This window comes from Camponotus vicinus, unplaced genomic scaffold (assembly GCF_025532165.1).
Source record: "Camponotus vicinus isolate PSW18456_S1 unplaced genomic scaffold, iyCamVici1.0 SCAF_10, whole genome shotgun sequence".
Classification (NCBI taxonomy): Eukaryota; Metazoa; Arthropoda; class Insecta; order Hymenoptera; family Formicidae; genus Camponotus; species Camponotus vicinus.
In genome coordinates this window covers 3,879,485-3,899,399 of record NW_028141946.1, presented here as the reverse complement: position 1 = coordinate 3,899,399, position 19,915 = coordinate 3,879,485, and the positions used below count along the sequence as shown (strand labels likewise).

Here is a 19,915-nt window from a genome sequence, read left to right as displayed (position 1 = left end):
ACGCTTCGAGCGCAAGATTCTTCATTCCTATTGGTTCATCGAATACTTTGAAGCGTGCCTCAAGTAATTACACACAATTGATGACAAGCGAGAGGTCGCATTGGGCGGCGCGTGCGTGTGACAGTCCGCGGATTGCGCATGCATGCTTTGTATCGGCTTTGGAGGGGCGTAGAAAGGAGGCCATATTGTACAGTTGAATTGAAAGAACGAAAATAATTGTATCGCCGTTGCGTTCGTTCGCTCGCGTCCGCGCACCGCCCTTGGATCGCCTCTATTTTTGTCTCGTATCGTTTTGCGCGACGGCGATATTCGCCCGTAGTCGCGTGCCGCGACAGCTGACACAGGAACGACGTACGGGAGCCAATCGGCGGCTCCTGTGTGGCCTCCTGTCTCTTTGTATATAAGCCATACACATCGCGCAGTAGTACGGTTCTGACAACCCTAGGGGTATCCAACGTCGGCTTGTTGAAAGGTGCTTGTTGCTTGCTGTGATCGAGATGGGCACTCGGGACGACGAGTATGATTATTTATTTAAAGGTAAATCTTCTCGGCGTCTTCCTTTCTCGCTGTCTCGATGCATACATTCGAGAGAATGCTTTCCCGACCCATCGGTCCCCCATTTCCGCCGCGGTAATGCTCGTATGTCGTACGTCACTTCGCACGAACGTAAACGATGGCCCGTCGTTACGATGACATCAGAGCCGATGACCCATCGTCGCGCGGAGAGGCTACTCCTCCCGCGATATCTCGCATCGCGGCGTCAACGAGGCGACTTCCCCGTCGACGATTCACCGCGTTCGCCAACATCTCTGCTCGATGCCCTCCCCTAGCTCGATTTTTTTATTCTGTAAAACGCCCGCGGATCCCCCGATTTATGCATTACGTATGTAATTGGGCGAGTGCGTGCGTATACATGTGTGTATCGAATATAGACGATGCATGATTGCGTGTCCGCGATATTTGCTAGTACGTGTGTATGTATATATGTATATTTGAGAGTGAGTGCGTGCATGTGTCCCCCCCCGTACGATACATATGAATTTTTTTCGACCTTGTCATTTCGCAAAGCTCTGCATTTTCGGAAGTCACGGAAGAGAGAGAAAAAGAGAATGAAAATTATTCTAAATGCTATTATATTATCAGTTCTTATAGTTGGATTTATTTTTTTTTATCTTTTGCTGTTAATTTTTCGCAATTGACGTAAATTAGAAACGTAAATTATTCTTTTTCTTTTTGTTTTGAAGATACACATTCTCATTCAATTATTCAGCGTTATTATTCCATTATTATAGGATACTTTTATTAGATTCGTCTCTCTTTCTCTCTCTCACCCACTCACTCACTCACTCACTTACTCACTCTGTCAATCTTGACCCTTGACTTGATAAAGATATAATGTGATCATGTACATTTAGATCTGTCACTGTCGTGATCTGAAAATACACAGTTATACCATGTACATAAATTGAGTTACTCCTTTTTGTTATTTATTAGTATTTTTATATATATATTTTATATATATATTTGATATAAAATTTGATATATAAATTATATATATTTTTGATATATAAATTTGATATATATAATATTGTTTATGTATATAATTGATTTTTATATAGCTGAAATTTAAAAATAAAAGTGACATAAAACTCTATTCTGAATTTCTTTATAAGCAAGAATTAAAATATTACTATTATTATTATTATAATTTCCCATACAAATACATAGTCTATATTGTTTATGTTACTTAGAAATTACACAATAGGATATATTGACTTTACACGTGTACATGCATGCGCATACACACATGTACACACACACAATACATTATATTTATTTATATATTGGGTGTATTATATAAAATATTTAAATTTTGACATTCTGTTTCGAACATGTGTGAAATAACAAGACCTAATGATGTCTCTGCTATTTGCTTTATTTTTTTACAGATGTCCAAATGATAATATAAAAAGAATATATATACACACACATGTGCACTAATATAATCATGATAAAACACTGATTCATTGATTCATGACAGAAACTTTTTCAGCTTTATAAAGATAAGAAGTATCGTCCTGCATATTTATCAAATTATTACTTTTAAAGTTATTTAATTTTTGTACCTATCATATAAAAAATTGAATGCTAATTTTCATTATAAAACTTAATAATCTTACAGAATTTTTTAATAATAATATTTAAGTGTTTTATATATAACTTTCATATAATGAAATTAATGATAATTTCTTATTTTGTTTAAGTAATAAAATAAAACTTTTTTTGTTTTGTAGCATAATTTATATTTAATTTTGATTATATATTTCTTCCCCTGATAATATATAATACTCTAAAATTTCGAATTATTATTATCTTTATCCAGATAATTATCATAATGATAGCAATTATATATGATGCTTTTTTATAAGAATAAGGAATAATTTTTTCTCTTGATGTATAAATTGGTATACAAAGTGAAAAAATAATTTACTATCTAGTGATTATACTAAAATAACTATCACAAAAATTAACATATTAAATTTGAATTGTTTAATCAATTCTCTCTGTACTTTCAGTTGTTCTTATTGGAGATTCTGGAGTAGGGAAAAGTAACCTTTTATCCCGATTTACGAGAAATGAGTTCAACTTGGAATCAAAGTCTACTATCGGAGTCGAATTTGCAACGCGCAGTATACAAGTAGACGGTAAAACTATTAAAGCTCAAATTTGGGATACAGCTGGGCAAGAGCGTTATCGTGCGATCACTTCTGCGTAAGTTTAAATTTCCATTCTCTGTGTCACATTCAAAAAATATAAAGACAACAATATGTCATACAATCAAATATTTTAATATCATAATATATTATAATATAATGACTTGTGATATTGTGCAAGTCATCATTCTTTTATATATTAATAAAAATATAAAGACAACAATATGTAAAATAATCAAATATTTTAATATCATAATATTATAATTTAATGGCTTATAATATTGTACAAGCCATCATTCTTTTACATATTAATAGAGATATCGATAGACTGCAAAAGGAAAAATAATTTTTAAAATCAAATAATAAAATATTATTAGAATTGATTTTTTTATAACAATGAATTTAGGTTATTGTTTATTGTTATATTTGAACATTATTTTTAAATATATTTTTAAGTATATTTTTTAATTAAAGTTTTGACAGTAAAATTTGTACTAATTAAACTCATAATTATAAGTTGAAATTAGATACATATTTATATTATTAAGAGAAACTTAATTTGCCAAAATTGTTTGCATTCACAATAATATATATTAAAGAACTCTGAAATTAAGCAATTTTTCATCCAATGTTCTAAAATATCGCCTATTTAGAAAAGTACGAAAAAAGTAAGAAAATAATACAGCTGAAAATAGATATTTTATTTCATATACAATTAGCTCGATATTCGTTATCAATTTGATATGAATATTAATAATCTCTTTCGAATTATTAGATATTATCGCGGAGCAGTCGGTGCACTACTTGTGTACGATATTGCGAAACACCTGACGTATGAAAATGTAGAAAGATGGTTACGAGAATTACGGGACCACGCTGATCAGAATATTGTGATCATGTTAGTGGGAAATAAGTCAGATTTAAGGCATTTGCGTGCTGTTCCAACTGACGAGGCTAAGGCGTTTGCCGAGAGAAATGGCTTGTCTTTCATTGAAACATCTGCTTTAGATTCTACTAACGTTGAGACAGCATTTCAAAATATATTAACAGGTAATAGATTTTAGGATTTTATTCATGATAAACAAATATGAATATCATATAAAAGTAGCATACATTGAATTGATTATTGAATAGAATTTAAATAATAATATTATATATCATGAAGTGTATATATGTACACACATATACTGATTATATATACACAGATATATATATATATATATATATATATATATATATATATATATATATACACACACACACACATACTATTGATTAATATATAATTATAAAATTATCACAAGTATATACAGATATATTTGTTTTTTAAAATATCTGGTACAGATATACCTTATGTTAAAATTATTGAAAATTTTGTTTCTACCTGAAATATAAAATATTTATTTTGATCACATATGAAATATTTATAATATATATTAGGTTTTAAATTACACGCGAGCGTATTTTGTAACTTTATTTAATACAATCCTTTGTTTTTGTAGAAATATACAGAATCGTATCGCAAAAACAGATACGAGATCCACCTGAAGGTGATACAATCCGGCCACAGAATGTAGAACAAATTGAAGTCAAACCAACGATGAATGCTGAGGGAATGCGTAAGCAGTGCTGCCAGTGACTCATCTTGTTGCTTATTAAAATGTGTGTACACGCAAATACAGTATAAATATCACGGAAGTACAGTTGAATATCTAATTTTTATCGAAAAAAAATTACGTTTATGATGCAAACAGTTTTTGGAATGATTATTTTGTATGATAGGATAGATTTACTATAAGGAAACACTGTGGTTAGCTTATTGTACGTGTTAACTTGATTGTAAATTGAATTAATTTTAACATATATCAAAATTAAATATTGCTAAAGATATTTCTATCATGTTCTTTTCATTCCATTATATAATTTGTATTCTATATACTTGCTAAGTCTATATTTTAATAACAATTAAAATATTGAAATTTTTATCTATTTCTATCATATATGTATATTATAAAATCTTACACCTTTAATTTTTTAGTAAGAAGATAATTAAAATATTTAAAATTATTATTTATTGCAGAGAATACATTATGTAATTTATACAAGGTATTTCAAAACCGTTGGACGAGTTGTTTTATTCATATTCCTTAGCAATTTGAAATTGATATTTTTGCAACAAAAATATATCGAGGCAATAATTTTTGACTAATTAGAAATTTAAAGTAGAGGACTTGTCATAAATTAAAGTTCAAGAAACCAAATGAGTGATAAAAAAATCATATTTTATAATTAATATCAAGTACCTTTTAAAAGAATTTCAGTATGAGTATTGTAAAAAGTATACATAATATTGAAAATTAAAATACTGTGATAAATAATTTTTTCATCAAGAAAAAATCGACTTCGAATTGATTAAAGTAAATCTCTGATGAAAAGCAAACATCCAATGGTTTTTGAATATCATGTATGATTAGATCAAGTGCTATGTAACAAAATTTTTTAGCAAAGCAGTAAAAAAGCAGTAGAAATAATATTTATGTCCAATAATAAATATGTATTACACTGAGGTGCGTTCCAAATCATCTAGAATAAAGAATACAGTCCACCAATATAAATTTTAAATATAAATTGTTCTCATATATACATACACATACACACACACACACACACACATATATATTTATATATATATATAAATTTAAAAATATCTAAAATAAGAAAATATCAAAATATAGTGTATTAGTTAAATTAATTTTATTTTTTATTTTTAATTTTTTACATTTCTTTATTATGATCATAATATTTCAATATATCGATGTGTGTATACATACATGCACACACACACACACACAATACGATGTATATTTGATGTATAGATGAATATATAACATTTCCTTTCTCTCTTACACTTATTAACATTTTCCTCCTGTTTTACTAATTTTAGAAATCATTGTACTTGATGATTGACACAAAATAATTTTAATTCTCTTTTGTAATTTGTTAGAAATTGTGAAGTGAAAAAGAAAATTTATAATGAGATTTAATATTGAAAACATATATATTAAATGTTTAATTATTATTATAATCTGAAGTTTTTTTACTTAAAATTTCTTCAGTAATTGGATTTTGAAGCTATGCTATGCTTATGTAAAAGACTGGGTATATTGTAAGCTTATTTATTTTTGCTAAACTTTTCTAAATCTTTTGAGTTTATAATTCTATTGATATAATACATACATTTTTTTCGTATGAATTATTTGTATTTGAATAAAGTACATTTTAACACACTTATACATCTAAAATATATTCAAAGTAAGCAACATGAAAAAGATAAGTTAAGCATTAGAGCCAATAGTAACACATAAAGTACTATTTATATGTATCAGATAATTATATATTTCTGATAAATTTACCTTGTGATTTTATTTATAACGTCATCTTTATTATAGACCTTCATTATAGATCTTTATTATAAACAAATATAGAATAAGTGAACACCATGTGAAACAATTAATAATTGTCATTTACTAAACATTCCACCCATCTTAAATACATTTACTATTTAGGGTTTAAGTGCTATTCCATAAAGGAGTATTTGATTTTATTTTACAGAAGCAGTCATATGGAGGAGAGAAAAGTGGAGGTACTAGCTGATGGTAGATATAACAGGTGCATAACAGAACAAGAGTTGAGACTACGTGCGCAAGCATGTAATCTCACATGCTAGAGAAGGTTTCATTCTACCATCCTTGCGAGAGAGAGGACATCCAATCAATTCATATGAGAGTATGCATTACATATTTGTGGAAATAATCAAGTAAGGATAAACGTGAAAAAAAAATTGTATAATGCTATAAGCGCGAATACAAATGTACCAGTCTTTGTTCGCGAAAAAATCATCTTTACTCTCTCTCTCTCTCTTTGTCTGTCTCTCTATCTGTCACGACATAAATTATGTTATAATAAATAAATGTTGTATTACTGCTTCTTTGTAATACATATATATATATATATATATATATATATATATATATATATATATATATATATAAAGATTCTTCTTAACGCGTAGTATGATTGTGAGTATGTGAACAGTTTATGGTCGTATATGTAAAGAAGCATCATGAATAAGTACTTTATCACACATGCACTGCATAGAAGAAACAAATATTATATATAAACAACGGTCTTACACGGCGTGATGATAAAAAAGCAAGAAATGAAAACAGATTATCCTTTCTCGTTGCTCACTCTCGGCTCTTCGTAAATAATGGTATACTAGCTGTATAAGCTTTTTGGGCACTATATGCTTCGGGATTATTTTATTTTTACACGAAGCTTTTCATTCCAGACTTGTTATCGGATAAAACTAAGAGAATGCGGTTAAACGAAATTGTATAGTAGGCATTTTTCAAAATCTTAATATATTGCTTTCTGTGTGGCTATATTGTAATATGTTATTGTCTCACACACGAGCTTTTATTGTATCCGAAATAAAATAAAGAGAGTGAGTAAAAGTGTTAATAAATCAAGATATCTACTTCTCGATGGATTATGTAAAAGATATTGATAATTTTCAAAAAAATTTATCACTTATATAATGATAATCTTTAGGAAGATTATTAAGAAAAAACAAGATTAATAAAAAATAATTATAATATTGTGCGTGCGTTAACTTGATTTATAGTACGTATGATTTATATTATTACCATGAATTATATATATATGTGTATGTATGTGTGTATATATATATATATATATATATATATATATATATATATATATATATATATATATATCCATTGTAAGAAATGAGAAATAATATTTCTCAAAGCAATCTTAAAAATAATAAGATAATCACAAGTATAATTACTATTTAATATATAGCGGGCTTATTACTTTATTATGGACTATAACTCAGAACTGTAATGTGTATAAGCAATGTCAAAGTGACCATAGTTTTCTACAGATATCTTTTGATTTATTCTGTATCCTTAGGCTATACAAACTACAGAATACTTAGGGAGAGCAAATTTCTCCTTTATACACTAAGTAGAATAAATTTATACAGTTGAAAAATGATTTAAGATTTATAAGATTGTTTCATTCTCAGTTAAATACACACAGAAGGGATATTATATCTACAATAATATATAGATTATTATTAATAATGCCTTGTGTATTTCGTTATTTTATTAATAAAATATCAAATTTGCTTTTAAGACAAATGTTTGTAATGTGTGTATCCACAAATGCTTATAAGTTGTGTAATTATTATTTTTATTATCGTGATAATATATATTTACATGAATTAATTACTGCTCTTTACAAAAAAATAAAATATCATATGTATATAGTATACAATGATTCAATAATCTATATTTTACAAAGCTGAATTCTCATAAAAGCAAATTGCAGTAGGTAAAAAAAACTTGTAAAATATAACTTATTATCGGATAATGTAATATTTTACACGCTTTATGATACTATTAATTATATAAAATTATTTAATCATAATGTATAAGAAGTTATCAAAATCATTATATATATATATATATATATATATATATATATATATATACAAACTACTTTTATTTGTATTTTTCAAAAGATGGAGGAAAAAGAAAAAAGAAAAAAAGCTGCTATTGCTAATCGTATATTTTTAAATAGATATTATAAAAATATACAAAAAAGCATTAATGTAGAATAAATACTTTAATGATTTATATTATTTTGTAAGGTATATATTAACAAAAGATACAAAACTTACTAATGTGGATTACCCACAAATATTAAAAATAATTTTTTTATTATAAATATTTAATAAAAATATTTAAATTTACATTATATTAAGAGTACAATAAAAAAGCAGGCTCTATTATTTTAAACTATTACTTACTTAAGCAAGAAAGACTATAAAGGTGCAGATAAAGATGCTGGTTCTAAGCGAATAGTATTTTTCTGTGAATTAGTATGATTCTTCTGTCGCCATTCTATCCATCGTAATAATTCTGGACTTTGAGAAGCATCATTAAGATCATTTCGAGCTTCTAACTGTTGATAATATGCTTCTCGAAGTAGTCGAAAGGTTTGTACATTTTTGTATGGTAATTGTGTCATAGGATCCAAATATTTGGCAGGTAATCTACATATCAGACAAAAAATTGTTAATTATTCAAAATACGAAATTAATCTTGATATAATTTTTATTTGAAATTATTTTAAATAAGATTTTTATTTGAGTTTATTTTAAATAAGAAAATGTAAGAATATATAACGTGATATAATCTTAAATATGAAGATAATTTTAAATATTTTTTTACCGTGTAATTGCACAAAGAGGTTTCAGTGGAGGTCTCTGTTGTGTAGATTTCTTAAACAAGTCTAAATATGACTGTTCATTTTCGAAAGTAATAAACGTACGTTCATAAAACGTTCCAGTTTCTTTGGCATCAATATCTTTTTCTCTAGTGGAAGTTGGTGGAGTTATATCTATAGATTCCTCCTTATTATCTTTTCCATCTGTTTTTGATTCTGTCTTACTGAAAAATATAAGATTTAATTAGAAATTTTAATTAAAAAAAAGAATAGTTGAATTCTTATCTCTTTTTTATGCATATTCTTATATTTTGTTATTATAATAAAATATATATGTATATACCTTTCTTCTTTTAGGGAACTATCAGAACCTATATTGTTAGAGGCTGTATCTACATTCTTCTCATCATCACATTCAACATTAATTTTTTCCTCCTCATTTACATATGTCTCAGATAACACCATGACTGGCATAGATAGCGATTGATACCTAATAATTGTTCCAACATGTGTCTTTCTCACAGATCTAGTAGTCTTTTTCTCACTTTCTAATTTTTGATACTTTTCTACAATATATAGAATACACTGTTTAAAATAACATTATATATAATTTTTTCTCAAAAACACATTCTTAATGTGATATTTTCTTTCCCTTCATTAACTTTTCAGAAAGAAATATATTTTGTAATCTATTTTTGTTAATTATTTGCAATCTTCCATTTAATTTGGTTCTAATTTTACTCAGACAAGATGTTTAAGGACATTTGTACTTTATTACATATACCTAACGATTTCATGTTAATTTCTTCTGTTTGTAAAGCTTCTTCTAATAATTCTTCCTGAGTGGGTTTCCATGTATTATGTCTTGTAACTTTTATTTTTCTTCTTTGATCTTGATTTCTTTCACGCAAGCGTTTTTGCGTAGCTGCTGATTTCGCCGCGGTAGAACGACGTATTGATTTTCTTTCTGCATGAAATAATATGTTGAGTTCTGTAGAGTTCTGAGAAGAAATATTTATGCTAGAATATTTCTATTACCTATGCTATCTATTAAAGTTTTATCTTGCTTTGGTTGTTTAATCCTCTTTTCTTTGGGTGCTGATTGAGTATTTAATGTAGGTTTAGGCTCTTTATAAGCTTTTGTTACTAATCTACGTTTCTTTTTTGGCCCTTCTTGCTCAGTATCGGAAACTGGTTCATCATTCTCATCGATACTAAAATCTGAATCTACCTCATCTTCTGCCTCATCTTCTTCCCTAAAATTTAAATGTTCATATATATGATATTATAAATTTTTTATATCATGCATGTTATAAAAATAATCACACACATGTAATCGTTATCTTGTTCCACTTCATCAAAACCACCATATGTAGTTTTATAGAAATCATCCTCCTCTTCCTCATTTAATAATCTTGCCATTTTATGGCCAGCATTTGCACGTCTTTGTCTTGTTGCAGCCATGATTATAAAACTTTTTAACTTATAACTTTTGATATAATATGTATACTGTATTCGACTTGAGTTTTAGAATTTGAATAACATGCACAAAATATATTATAAATATTATATCACACACATATAACTCTATTGTTGGTAAAATATTTCACTTAAACACTTGTCAAGCATGTAAATATTTTTTTATACGCCTCTTTTCTACTTGAAGAAATTATTTATATTCATATAAAAATATACAAATTAGGTTAGAATATTGTGTAGGATCATTCAACTCCTGTTTTTAGTCTTTCAGTGAATTATATATTTGCATATAAAGTAAAGCAAATTATATATTGTACTCAAGCAAATTATATTATACGTCGAAAAAGTATCACTAATAATATTTCGTATATTGATAGCTCATATTCTTCGGCTAAGATACATCATACATTTTTCTTATTTTGCATCATCTTTTATCTAAGAACTGTATTGTCATGTGTTCGAAAATCTACTCATCGGAATAGGATAACAGTTTGGTTGGCCAATCAAAAGGAGCGACAAAAGATTTCTTTATTCTGATTGGTCAGTCTCTTCACTCGGTGAATAGATTTTCGAACGCATCATGACCTGATAACAATCCAAACTGAATTTTTTTTTAGTGCACAATACGCAGACAAGATTTGATTCTGAATTAATTAAAGCGCTGGACTTGACTGGGTTATAAGTTGTTTGAAGTAAGTGCGAAAAGAATGGTTGGCACTGTGTAATTTACATATATTATATATATATATGTAAGTAAATTATATATTGTACGTAATTTACATGTAATCTATTATTTTTTTCTATATTTTTGCAATAAAAATTTTCAATGTTCTCACATTAATATCTAATTTTAATTATTGAAGTTATAATTAATAAATGTGCTGTTATATATATATGAGACATCAAGTTTGCATATACATATATCTATATATCAAATATATATTTATAATATAATTTAGATTCACATCATTTTAAATATATGTATTTACTATTTACGGATAATAAAAACAGAAATTTGTAGATATATATATATTAGATCTAAAAATATTCTGTAATACAACATAATATCTGATAGCTATATATGGATATATTAATTATATGCAGTATATAACTTATTTTGATTTATATTTTAACATATATCTGATATAATTAATAAGTTTGTTTTTTTCCTACAATGATATAATTAAAATTAACAACGATTTAAACAATATGCATATTCAATCAGTTTGTAACAATAATACAATTTTAATATAATTTTAGAATTAATACAATTAATAAAATTTTAGAATTAATTTTAGAGTTAATACAATTTTAGAATTTTTGAAATACCTTTATGATGCCTCTTAAAGATATTTATCTCTTGTACTGTTTATTCTTTCTTATCAATATTATATATCTTACTTTTACAAATACAGCAGATTGCTATCTTATAAAACTTTGAAGGTGACTGGGTCAAATAAGTTGATAACAAAGTGACTGTTCCAAACATGGCAACTGTAGAAGAAACTTTAGAGAAATATATACCAGAGAAGGAATTAAATGAAGTAAAACGGATTTTGTATGGGCGTACATTATTGTAAGAATTTTTATATTTTATAGAAGTATAAAAAAATAATTAAAAATTATATATATAATCTTAATTTATATTTAAAAAAAAGAAAAATTTATATTATGCACAGCACAGTTTTTTCATTATCATTAAGTATTGCATAAATTAAAGCAATAAATTTATGGCAAATATTGTTATTAGGCCATTATGTGATAAATGGGAAGATGAGGAATTTGAAATACAAGGATGGAGAATGAATAGTGAGATTATAGAAGAGCTTCGTCCCCCACGTCTAGTTCATGTCGGATTGATACAACATAAAATTGTATTACCAACAACACAGCCCATTTTAAACCAACGAGATGCGATATATAAGAAAATTGCATCATATATTGCAAGAGCAGCTCAATACAACGTTCAAATTTTATGTTTTCAAGAAGCATGGAGTATGTGAGAGCCATAATTTCATATTAGTATCATAAATTTTATAATTTGCATAATAATCGATCTATGAAATTATTACAGATATGCCATTTGCTTTTTGTACAAGAGAAAAGTATCCGTGGTGCGAATTTGCAGAGGAAGCCGAGACTGGCCCTACGACCATATTTCTATCTAAATTCGCTAAAGAATACAACATGGTAATAATATCGCCGATTTTGGAAAGAGACTCTGCCGATGGCGATACTATTTGGAATACCTGCGTCGTGATTAACAAGGACGGTAAAGTCCTTGGAAAACATAGAAAGAATCATATTCCTCGTATCGGGGATTTTAACGAGTCTACTTATTATATGGAAGGCAATACAGGACATCCTGTTTTTGATACACCTTATGGACGTATTGCAATTAACATATGTTACGGACGTCATCATCCATTAAATTGGTTGATGTTTGGTTTGAATGGGGCAGAAGTAAGAATCACAATTTATAGGTTTTATTAATGAAAATCACAACTATTCATACCTATTTACAATTTATCAAATTTTACAATATTCAAATATCTAGAATAAATAATCATTCTATATTTGTTTTTAGATCGTTTTTAATCCATCGGCAACCGTTCAAGGTTTATCCGAACATTTGTGGCCAATTGAAGCAAGATGCGCCGCTATAGCGAATAGTTACTATACTTGCGCTATCAATCGCGTGGGTATCGAGACTTTCGAACATGAATTTACATCTGGTGATGGGAAACCAGCACATAAAGATTTTGGAAATTTCTATGGCTCCAGTTATATTACTGCTCCTGATGGCACACGAACTCCAGGTTTAAGTCGGCACAAAGACGGACTTTTGATTGGAGAACTAGACCTAAATTTATGTCGACAAACGAAAGACATATGGGGATTTAGAGTGAGTATTTTATAAAATTATTATGTGTGATTGTATATGCAGGATAAAGTACAAAAGTTTATTGAATTGATAAACTTTAAATGTATCCTGCATTAATATAACTTCTATAATTTATTTTCTGTATAATTTAGTATTATAGTGTTTATTCTTTCTTTTACACACATATATATGTAGCAAATTAATTAATTTAGTATAATAAAAAATATCAATTTTTAATTTGGTTGAATATAAATATTATATGAAATAAGAAATTGATCAAAATATTTTATGAAATTTATATATATTCTTTATAAAGAGTTCATAAAATTTAATTGTGATATATAAATAAAAAAATATACATAAATTTTAAATTAATTTCAGATGACTCAACGACTGGATATGTATGCAAAAAAACTTGCTGAATTCACGATGCAGAAATAAGACTTGGGGTATTTACAGAACATTTATATTGTCTCTAATTTCATGAAATTTGTTATGATAATTTCATGGTTTAATTAAATTTTACATTCTAAAGATCCAACACTTTTATCAAAGGCTATAAACTTATCTACTAACATATTGAATACTTTCAAAATTTATAAAGTTATATTTTTCTACAATATCAATGATATTTACTGTATTAGTTATGACATATAATAGTTATGACAGATTGTATATGTATATATATAAATCGTATACATTATACATTATAATTTTTGAAAAAAGTTATACATCATAAAAACTCAATTGCCAGGAACAATAGAAATATATTTCGTAAAAATATTTTATTTTGACATCCAGTTAAATAAATTTCGTAAATTGTCCAATATATTTCTCTATATAAAAATGTTTAATATATGAAAATTTATATATAAAAAATAATGTTTTATATAGTTTTAATATTTAGCATTCGTCCTTAAAAAGAATATGTTTCTATTTCATAAAATCAATATATATAATAATCAATATAACATATATAGTGTCTTTTATATAAATTCTGTAAATTAATCTGTAAATTTTTTATATTGTATATATTATTTTTTAGAAATCTTGTACATATTTCTTTATAAAAATGTAAAAATGTAAATGTCAAGTGTAAGTATTTTATATATATATATATATAAATCATGTAAATTAATTTCTTTTCATATATATATACATATACATTGTTTTTTTAAAAATCTTGCACATATTTCTCTACGAAAATGTCATTGATGTATGAAATGATAGTTATGGAGATATATTAAATATATTTAATATATATGCATAAATATATTTAATATGTATACATTTAAATTACGATATTTTTTTAAATATATATAACAATATATTCTAATTGTATTGTATTCTATTGTATTTTATTATATTGTATATTGTACTTACAAGATTTATACATTTGAGATATTATCCAATACAGCAGTATGTGTTTGTTTGCGATAATGTAAAGCTTCTTGATAAGCTTTCTTTACAGCTTTTCTATCTGCAGGTTTACGTGATTCAATTAACTTTGCTTCATCTACTTCCTGCGATACTCCGAGTTTTTCTAATTTTTCGCCTGGCAGCCATTGCCTGAAAAATTTGGTATTATTAAATCGAATATTTGATATTAAATTTGGCATTGTTAAATCGAATATTTTTACTATTTTTACTATAAAACATATTTGTTTTATGAAATGCGGAAAATTTTACATAATCATATGAACTAAATTTATATTTTTGAAGATTATTTCTTCATGTAATTAATAATTTTATTGTAGCATATATAGAATCTAATATCTTTGATAAATATATTTAACAAAAATAAATAAATTGATAAATATTTTTTGATAATTGAAATAATTCCTTTTAAAATTTAATTGGATATCTCTCTTTCTATTCTTTCTTAATTTTTAGGTTTTTACAATTTGATTTTTTGATATTTAATTAGTTGATATATTGCATCAATTCAAGATTTTTATTAAAGTTTCTCTAAAATTATAAAGTTTTTTATCTATTTGTATTTTTGATGCATAATTCGACAAAATTTTTTTCTATTTAATTATTTAATTGCAAAAAAACTACTTATATCTCGATATTTTTACTAAGGATGTATGCTAAATGCAATCTATTATCAAACATTCATAGTATTTTTGTATTAAAAATTAAGAATTTTACCATGTGCGTTTTGTGTCAAAAAATAGTACAAGAAACACTGGTTCTTTGTAATTGTCAGCAAGCGCCAAAACATCATCAGGCGGTGCTGGAATTGGTACTCCTTTATGTATAGTACCCCGGGGTGTATTAGGATCAATAATCAGAGCTGGATACCAAGGATATCCGCGACATTTAGCCCATACGAGTTGCAGAGCTTCTAAGCCAGTGCTCATTTGCTTGCTCTCGTTTTCTTTCTTTGTATCAGCAATCTCTTGTCGTTGCTTCTCCTCTTCCGGATCAGGAGTAGTAGATCTACTTGTGGGACAACTACTGCAACTTGATGATTGGCTTTCCCCTTCACCTATATCACTATCCATTGTTCCACTCCTAGAAATATTAATTAATCGAATAAAAAAAAAAAAAAAATTTTTGCATACCTATTATTATATACCTATTACTTACATACCTATATACTTTAAAACTATCACTTTGTTTCTTTTTGTCATCTTCTGAAAGAAACATTTGCCCGCTTTTAGCATTACGTGCTCTAGCTTTACGCGTAAACAATACTGCTGTTCTCCTATTTACACCACCTCCACCAATCTCTTTCTCATTAGATTGCGATTCTGTTTCTAAGCGAGTACTACTACGATTAGATCTTTCTCTTTTTCTAGATTTAGAACCAACTTGTTCAGATTCAATAACAGGATCAAGTTCAGGATAGTCTTTGCGAGCTTGATCTATCAAGGCTCCGCCTTGCTCTTTCATTTTTATTCCTGCCCGATAAAACATAGTATCTTTACGATTATATGCTAAACAATTGTTGACCATCAAATTAAAGTCAGTTTCAAAAGCGGTAATAGAATCATATTCTTGTTTCTCTAATTTTGCCTGTAACAAAAGAATATGATTGATATAATTGTGGCTTATATTTTTAATAGATCTTGATAGATTTATATTTTAGAATATCTATGTATATCTATATAAATATAACTATACAAATGTAACTATAAATGTATATAAAATAATTCTAATAATTGCCTGCATAGTAGAGAGATCCATAGGATGCGATACTATTTCGAGATAATCTGGAACTTCTTTGGTATTGACTGGTTGTCCAAATACATCGTTTACATCTTTCGCTTTTATGGCTTCTAATAATGTACGTAAAACACTCTCCAATGGTCGCAATTCAAACCATAAACATTTTTCTTTTCTGCAATCATTTTTTTGAGTATGATATATATATAATTTTTTTTATAATGTAAATGCCAATGAAAAGTATAATTAAAAATTTTTATTTTTATTCTATAGTTTAAAATTTATTGAAATTTAAAGATTAAATTTTCAAATCAATAATTTGCATAATTTATTTCGTTATATAATTAAAAAATATATCAATGTTGAAAATATATCAATGTTGCCATTTAATAAGCGCAATTTAAACTTTGTGTCGCGAATACTCACACTTTGAATAATTCTTTCTTTAATTTTTCACGCTTTCGTACTAACTCACACAACAATCGTGCACGTTCCAAATCTTGACGTAAGCATTGCCAATATTTAAGTTGACGATATAATTCTTCTCGTAATTCACTATCGTGCGTCGGCGAAGAGGAGTGTTCGCCGAGCGGTGGCGGTCTGGATTGTGGATGAGAACTTTGCAATCTTCTAAGAAGTGGGACACCATTTCTGTATTGTCGCTTCAGTGTCCAATAAGCAATGAGACGTTGTATCAATTGACTCCTCTTTGGTATTCCTTCAGCTAAACTGATTGACATAAAATAATACATGTGAGGATAATACATTAAAGTATTGTTTTGCATTATATAGAATCTATTTAACTAATATCCATCCCTCTATATAAATAAAAATGTGATTATTATTATTATTATTACCTAGCTATTTCTCTGATTCTCTCAGGTGGTATGGTAGGTATAGAAATAACAGGTGCTGACGAGCTTTTCTTGTTCGCTATCGCTCTTCTCCTCGCGTCCACGGGATTTGTAGAAGGTTGATAATCGACAGGTGTATGTGCCTCACAGTAAGCTGTTTTTTGCACTAGCATTGGTTCACCATTGGCAGGTTGCACTGTTCTCATACGCATACATAGACCAGCCTGCTGAGCACAAGTTACATGGAATGCTGCATAGCAGTTGCTCTTGTGACACTGAATACACGCGCCTGCCCCTCTGCGTTTACATACACAGCATGTAAGCTTCCAACGGGCCTGTGGGATACTCTCTATACTATCGATGGGCTCCAGGAAGACAGTGTTAGCGAATCTAACTTCCGGTATCCATAGAGCACACACTACATGTGCCCATGCTGCAGGACGATCGGTCTGTTTGAAAGCACCGCCTCTATTTGGACATAGAACACAGTCTACAGCCCTGGATGGACTCTGCAGACATCTTCTACACAACCATTGTCCTTCAGGTATATACGGTACACCGTAACAATCTTGATGGACAGCAAGATTACACATATCACAAAATAAAATGGCGTTACTATTTTGACATTCTCCATCCATACAGATACAACAGACGGCGTCTTCGTCCGCAGCAATGCCACCTCCGCCATTACTTTGTTGCTGAAAATATGACTCCTTTTCTAATCTGTCCATCAATAGTTCAAATATATCAGGTTCCAATGCAGGTGTTAATCCAGAGGCTAGTCGTCTTTCATTTACAATGGAAAGCCATGCAGTGTCTTCCTCATCTAAATCATATTCCACTTCTCCTACATCAAAATAATAATGTTATTTTTGGAATAAAAACAGACTATAATATACATAGAAAATAAAAACTTAAAACTAATATAAGATTTCAATATGAGGTAGTATTATAATATTACTGATATTTTATAATAATTTATTAATTGCAAGTTATAAATTTGATATTAATGATGTACATACAAAAAATTTGATAATAATTAGATTAAAAGATTTAATTAGAGATTAAAGATATTAAGTATAATAAATAATATATTATACATAATAATTATATAAGTAATACTTTAATATTATAAAACTATTATTGTAATATCACAAAATTTGGGGAATATTATTTACCATCGAGTTCTTCACCACTGCGTTCCATAAATCTAATGTAAGAATTTGGAAGTGGTTCTGCCTCTCCTAACTGATCTTCATAACCTTCTATCTCTTTGACTGTAGCAACAGGCAAAGTGCTAAGAATATTCTTATCTTCTTTTTCCTTTTCCAATAATGCAGCATTACTTTTTAAACCTTTTTCGTCAAGCATACTCGAATCCATGGAAATTATAGGGATTGCATCTGAGATGGCCAGCTTAATTGATTTGTTCCCATCCTCCCCTATAGGATTTACCTTTAAATATATGTTAAAATATTATAAACATATCAATATATAACTGATTCTCAATATCAATATAACTGATTCTATTTAAAATTATTCATTAAAAATGTATATTAAAAATTCTATTAAAATATATATAGAATTATAAGTATAAAAGTAATCTAAGAATTTAATTAAGTTATACAGTTACACAGTATTTATTACTATAAAATAACAATTAAAATTAATTTATCCTCTCATAAATTTGATTCGTTAAAGTCTCCCAAAATATTATTTACATACAATTTAAAAATCAATTTAACATTAATATCTTCTTGTAATTCAACCTCTGATTTGTAGTGAGAAGAAAGTTTGAAAGAGAAAAAAAGTAGTGTATTCTAATAGAAGGCGGAAACATGTTTTATTAATAATTAAGCAATACTTGTTCATACCAAAACAAATTTTGTTGCTTCTTGACTACTGAGCGTCTCGGTGTTCGTAGGACTCGCGCTTTCATTAGGTACACCTATTCTATTCCTGCCTTTCTTCTTATTAGACTGCGGCGTATTCATCTTCGTTCTAGCGTATATTTAACGCATGTATCGCCTACCAAACAATTGTTTGCCAAACGTGGTTTACTGTGTTGCTTTTTGTGCGTTATGTTACATACAAATATCAGAAGCAATCATGAGTCCAGTAGATCGCAGCAGATCACAAGGATAGCTCTATTTCTCTCGCGAGGAATAACGAGGAAGCTAAGTAATAATACTACTATTACAATCTTCTTTTTCTTTACCGGATTGCTCGTCCGTTACGCGGTATCACGTTGTTGACGAACGGCACGATGTTTGAACGAGTGATCGTAAAACGACCGCTAAAAAACGATAGCCTTATTTCTTAGCCAACGACCAATCAGCAACTTGGACAAATCAATGGCCCCATTCAGCGGACTCAACAGTTGGGCAATATTACTAGATTTTTCTGATGTAATTCGACGCTGATTGGTTGGATCTGAAAGTAGAAACCAATCAGATTCGATTGCTATTTAGCGGTTGAGTCCGCTGATGCGG

At 28.0% G+C, this 19,915-nt stretch overlaps 4 protein-coding genes across 11 annotated transcripts; 2 read left to right on the top strand and 2 right to left on the bottom strand.

Moving 5' to 3' along the window:
- Positions 1-151: 151 nt before the first annotated feature.
- Rab11 (RAS oncogene family member Rab11) lies at positions 152-7,885 on the top strand. 2 transcript variants are annotated; one of them, XM_083080027.1, is made up of 5 exons: positions 152-537; positions 2,577-2,772; positions 3,490-3,764; positions 4,217-4,376; positions 6,327-7,885. In XM_083080027.1, the coding sequence occupies exons 1-4, from the start codon at positions 498-500 to the stop codon at positions 4,351-4,353; spliced, it is 648 nt and encodes a 215-aa protein (XP_082936153.1). In that variant the 5' UTR covers positions 152-497; the 3' UTR covers positions 4,354-4,376; positions 6,327-7,885. The 2 variants fall into 2 exon arrangements, with proteins under 2 accessions (XP_082936153.1, XP_082936152.1); XM_083080026.1 differs by lacking the exon at positions 152-537 and adding an exon at positions 738-883.
- Positions 7,886-8,504: 619 nt separating this feature from the next.
- Yl-1 (Vacuolar protein sorting-associated protein YL-1) lies at positions 8,505-11,062 on the bottom strand. The gene is made up of 6 exons (XM_083080019.1): positions 10,363-11,062; positions 10,071-10,288; positions 9,817-9,999; positions 9,376-9,598; positions 9,038-9,256; positions 8,505-8,859 (listed from the first exon to the last, which is right to left on the bottom strand). The coding sequence occupies exons 1-6, from the start codon at positions 10,494-10,496 to the stop codon at positions 8,628-8,630; spliced, it is 1,209 nt and encodes a 402-aa protein (XP_082936145.1). The 5' UTR covers positions 10,497-11,062; the 3' UTR covers positions 8,505-8,627.
- Positions 11,063-11,096: 34 nt separating this feature from the next.
- Pyd3 (beta-ureidopropionase pyd3) lies at positions 11,097-15,214 on the top strand. Of its 6 annotated transcripts, none has more exons than XM_083080025.1 (6): positions 11,097-11,203; positions 11,955-12,087; positions 12,262-12,506; positions 12,586-12,974; positions 13,099-13,416; positions 13,777-15,214. In XM_083080025.1, the coding sequence occupies exons 2-6, from the start codon at positions 11,999-12,001 to the stop codon at positions 13,834-13,836; spliced, it is 1,101 nt and encodes a 366-aa protein (XP_082936151.1). In that variant the 5' UTR covers positions 11,097-11,203; positions 11,955-11,998; the 3' UTR covers positions 13,837-15,214. The 6 variants fall into 6 exon arrangements, with proteins under 6 accessions (XP_082936151.1, XP_082936146.1, XP_082936147.1 ...); XM_083080020.1 differs by having other exon boundaries at positions 11,102-11,260; positions 11,927-12,087; XM_083080021.1 differs by having other exon boundaries at positions 11,104-11,260.
- Br140 (bromodomain-containing protein 140) lies at positions 12,982-19,717 on the bottom strand. Of its 2 annotated transcripts, XM_083080018.1 has the most exons (10): positions 19,516-19,717; positions 19,298-19,451; positions 18,602-18,878; positions 17,427-18,270; positions 16,996-17,298; positions 16,570-16,744; positions 15,995-16,419; positions 15,550-15,915; positions 14,779-14,964; positions 12,982-13,374 (listed from the first exon to the last, which is right to left on the bottom strand). In XM_083080018.1, the coding sequence occupies exons 2-9, from the start codon at positions 19,415-19,417 to the stop codon at positions 14,784-14,786; spliced, it is 2,691 nt and encodes an 896-aa protein (XP_082936144.1). In that variant the 5' UTR covers positions 19,418-19,451; positions 19,516-19,717; the 3' UTR covers positions 12,982-13,374; positions 14,779-14,783. The 2 variants fall into 2 exon arrangements, with proteins under 2 accessions (XP_082936144.1, XP_082936143.1); XM_083080017.1 differs by having other exon boundaries at positions 19,298-19,717.
- Between the last annotated feature and the right edge of the window lie 198 nt (positions 19,718-19,915).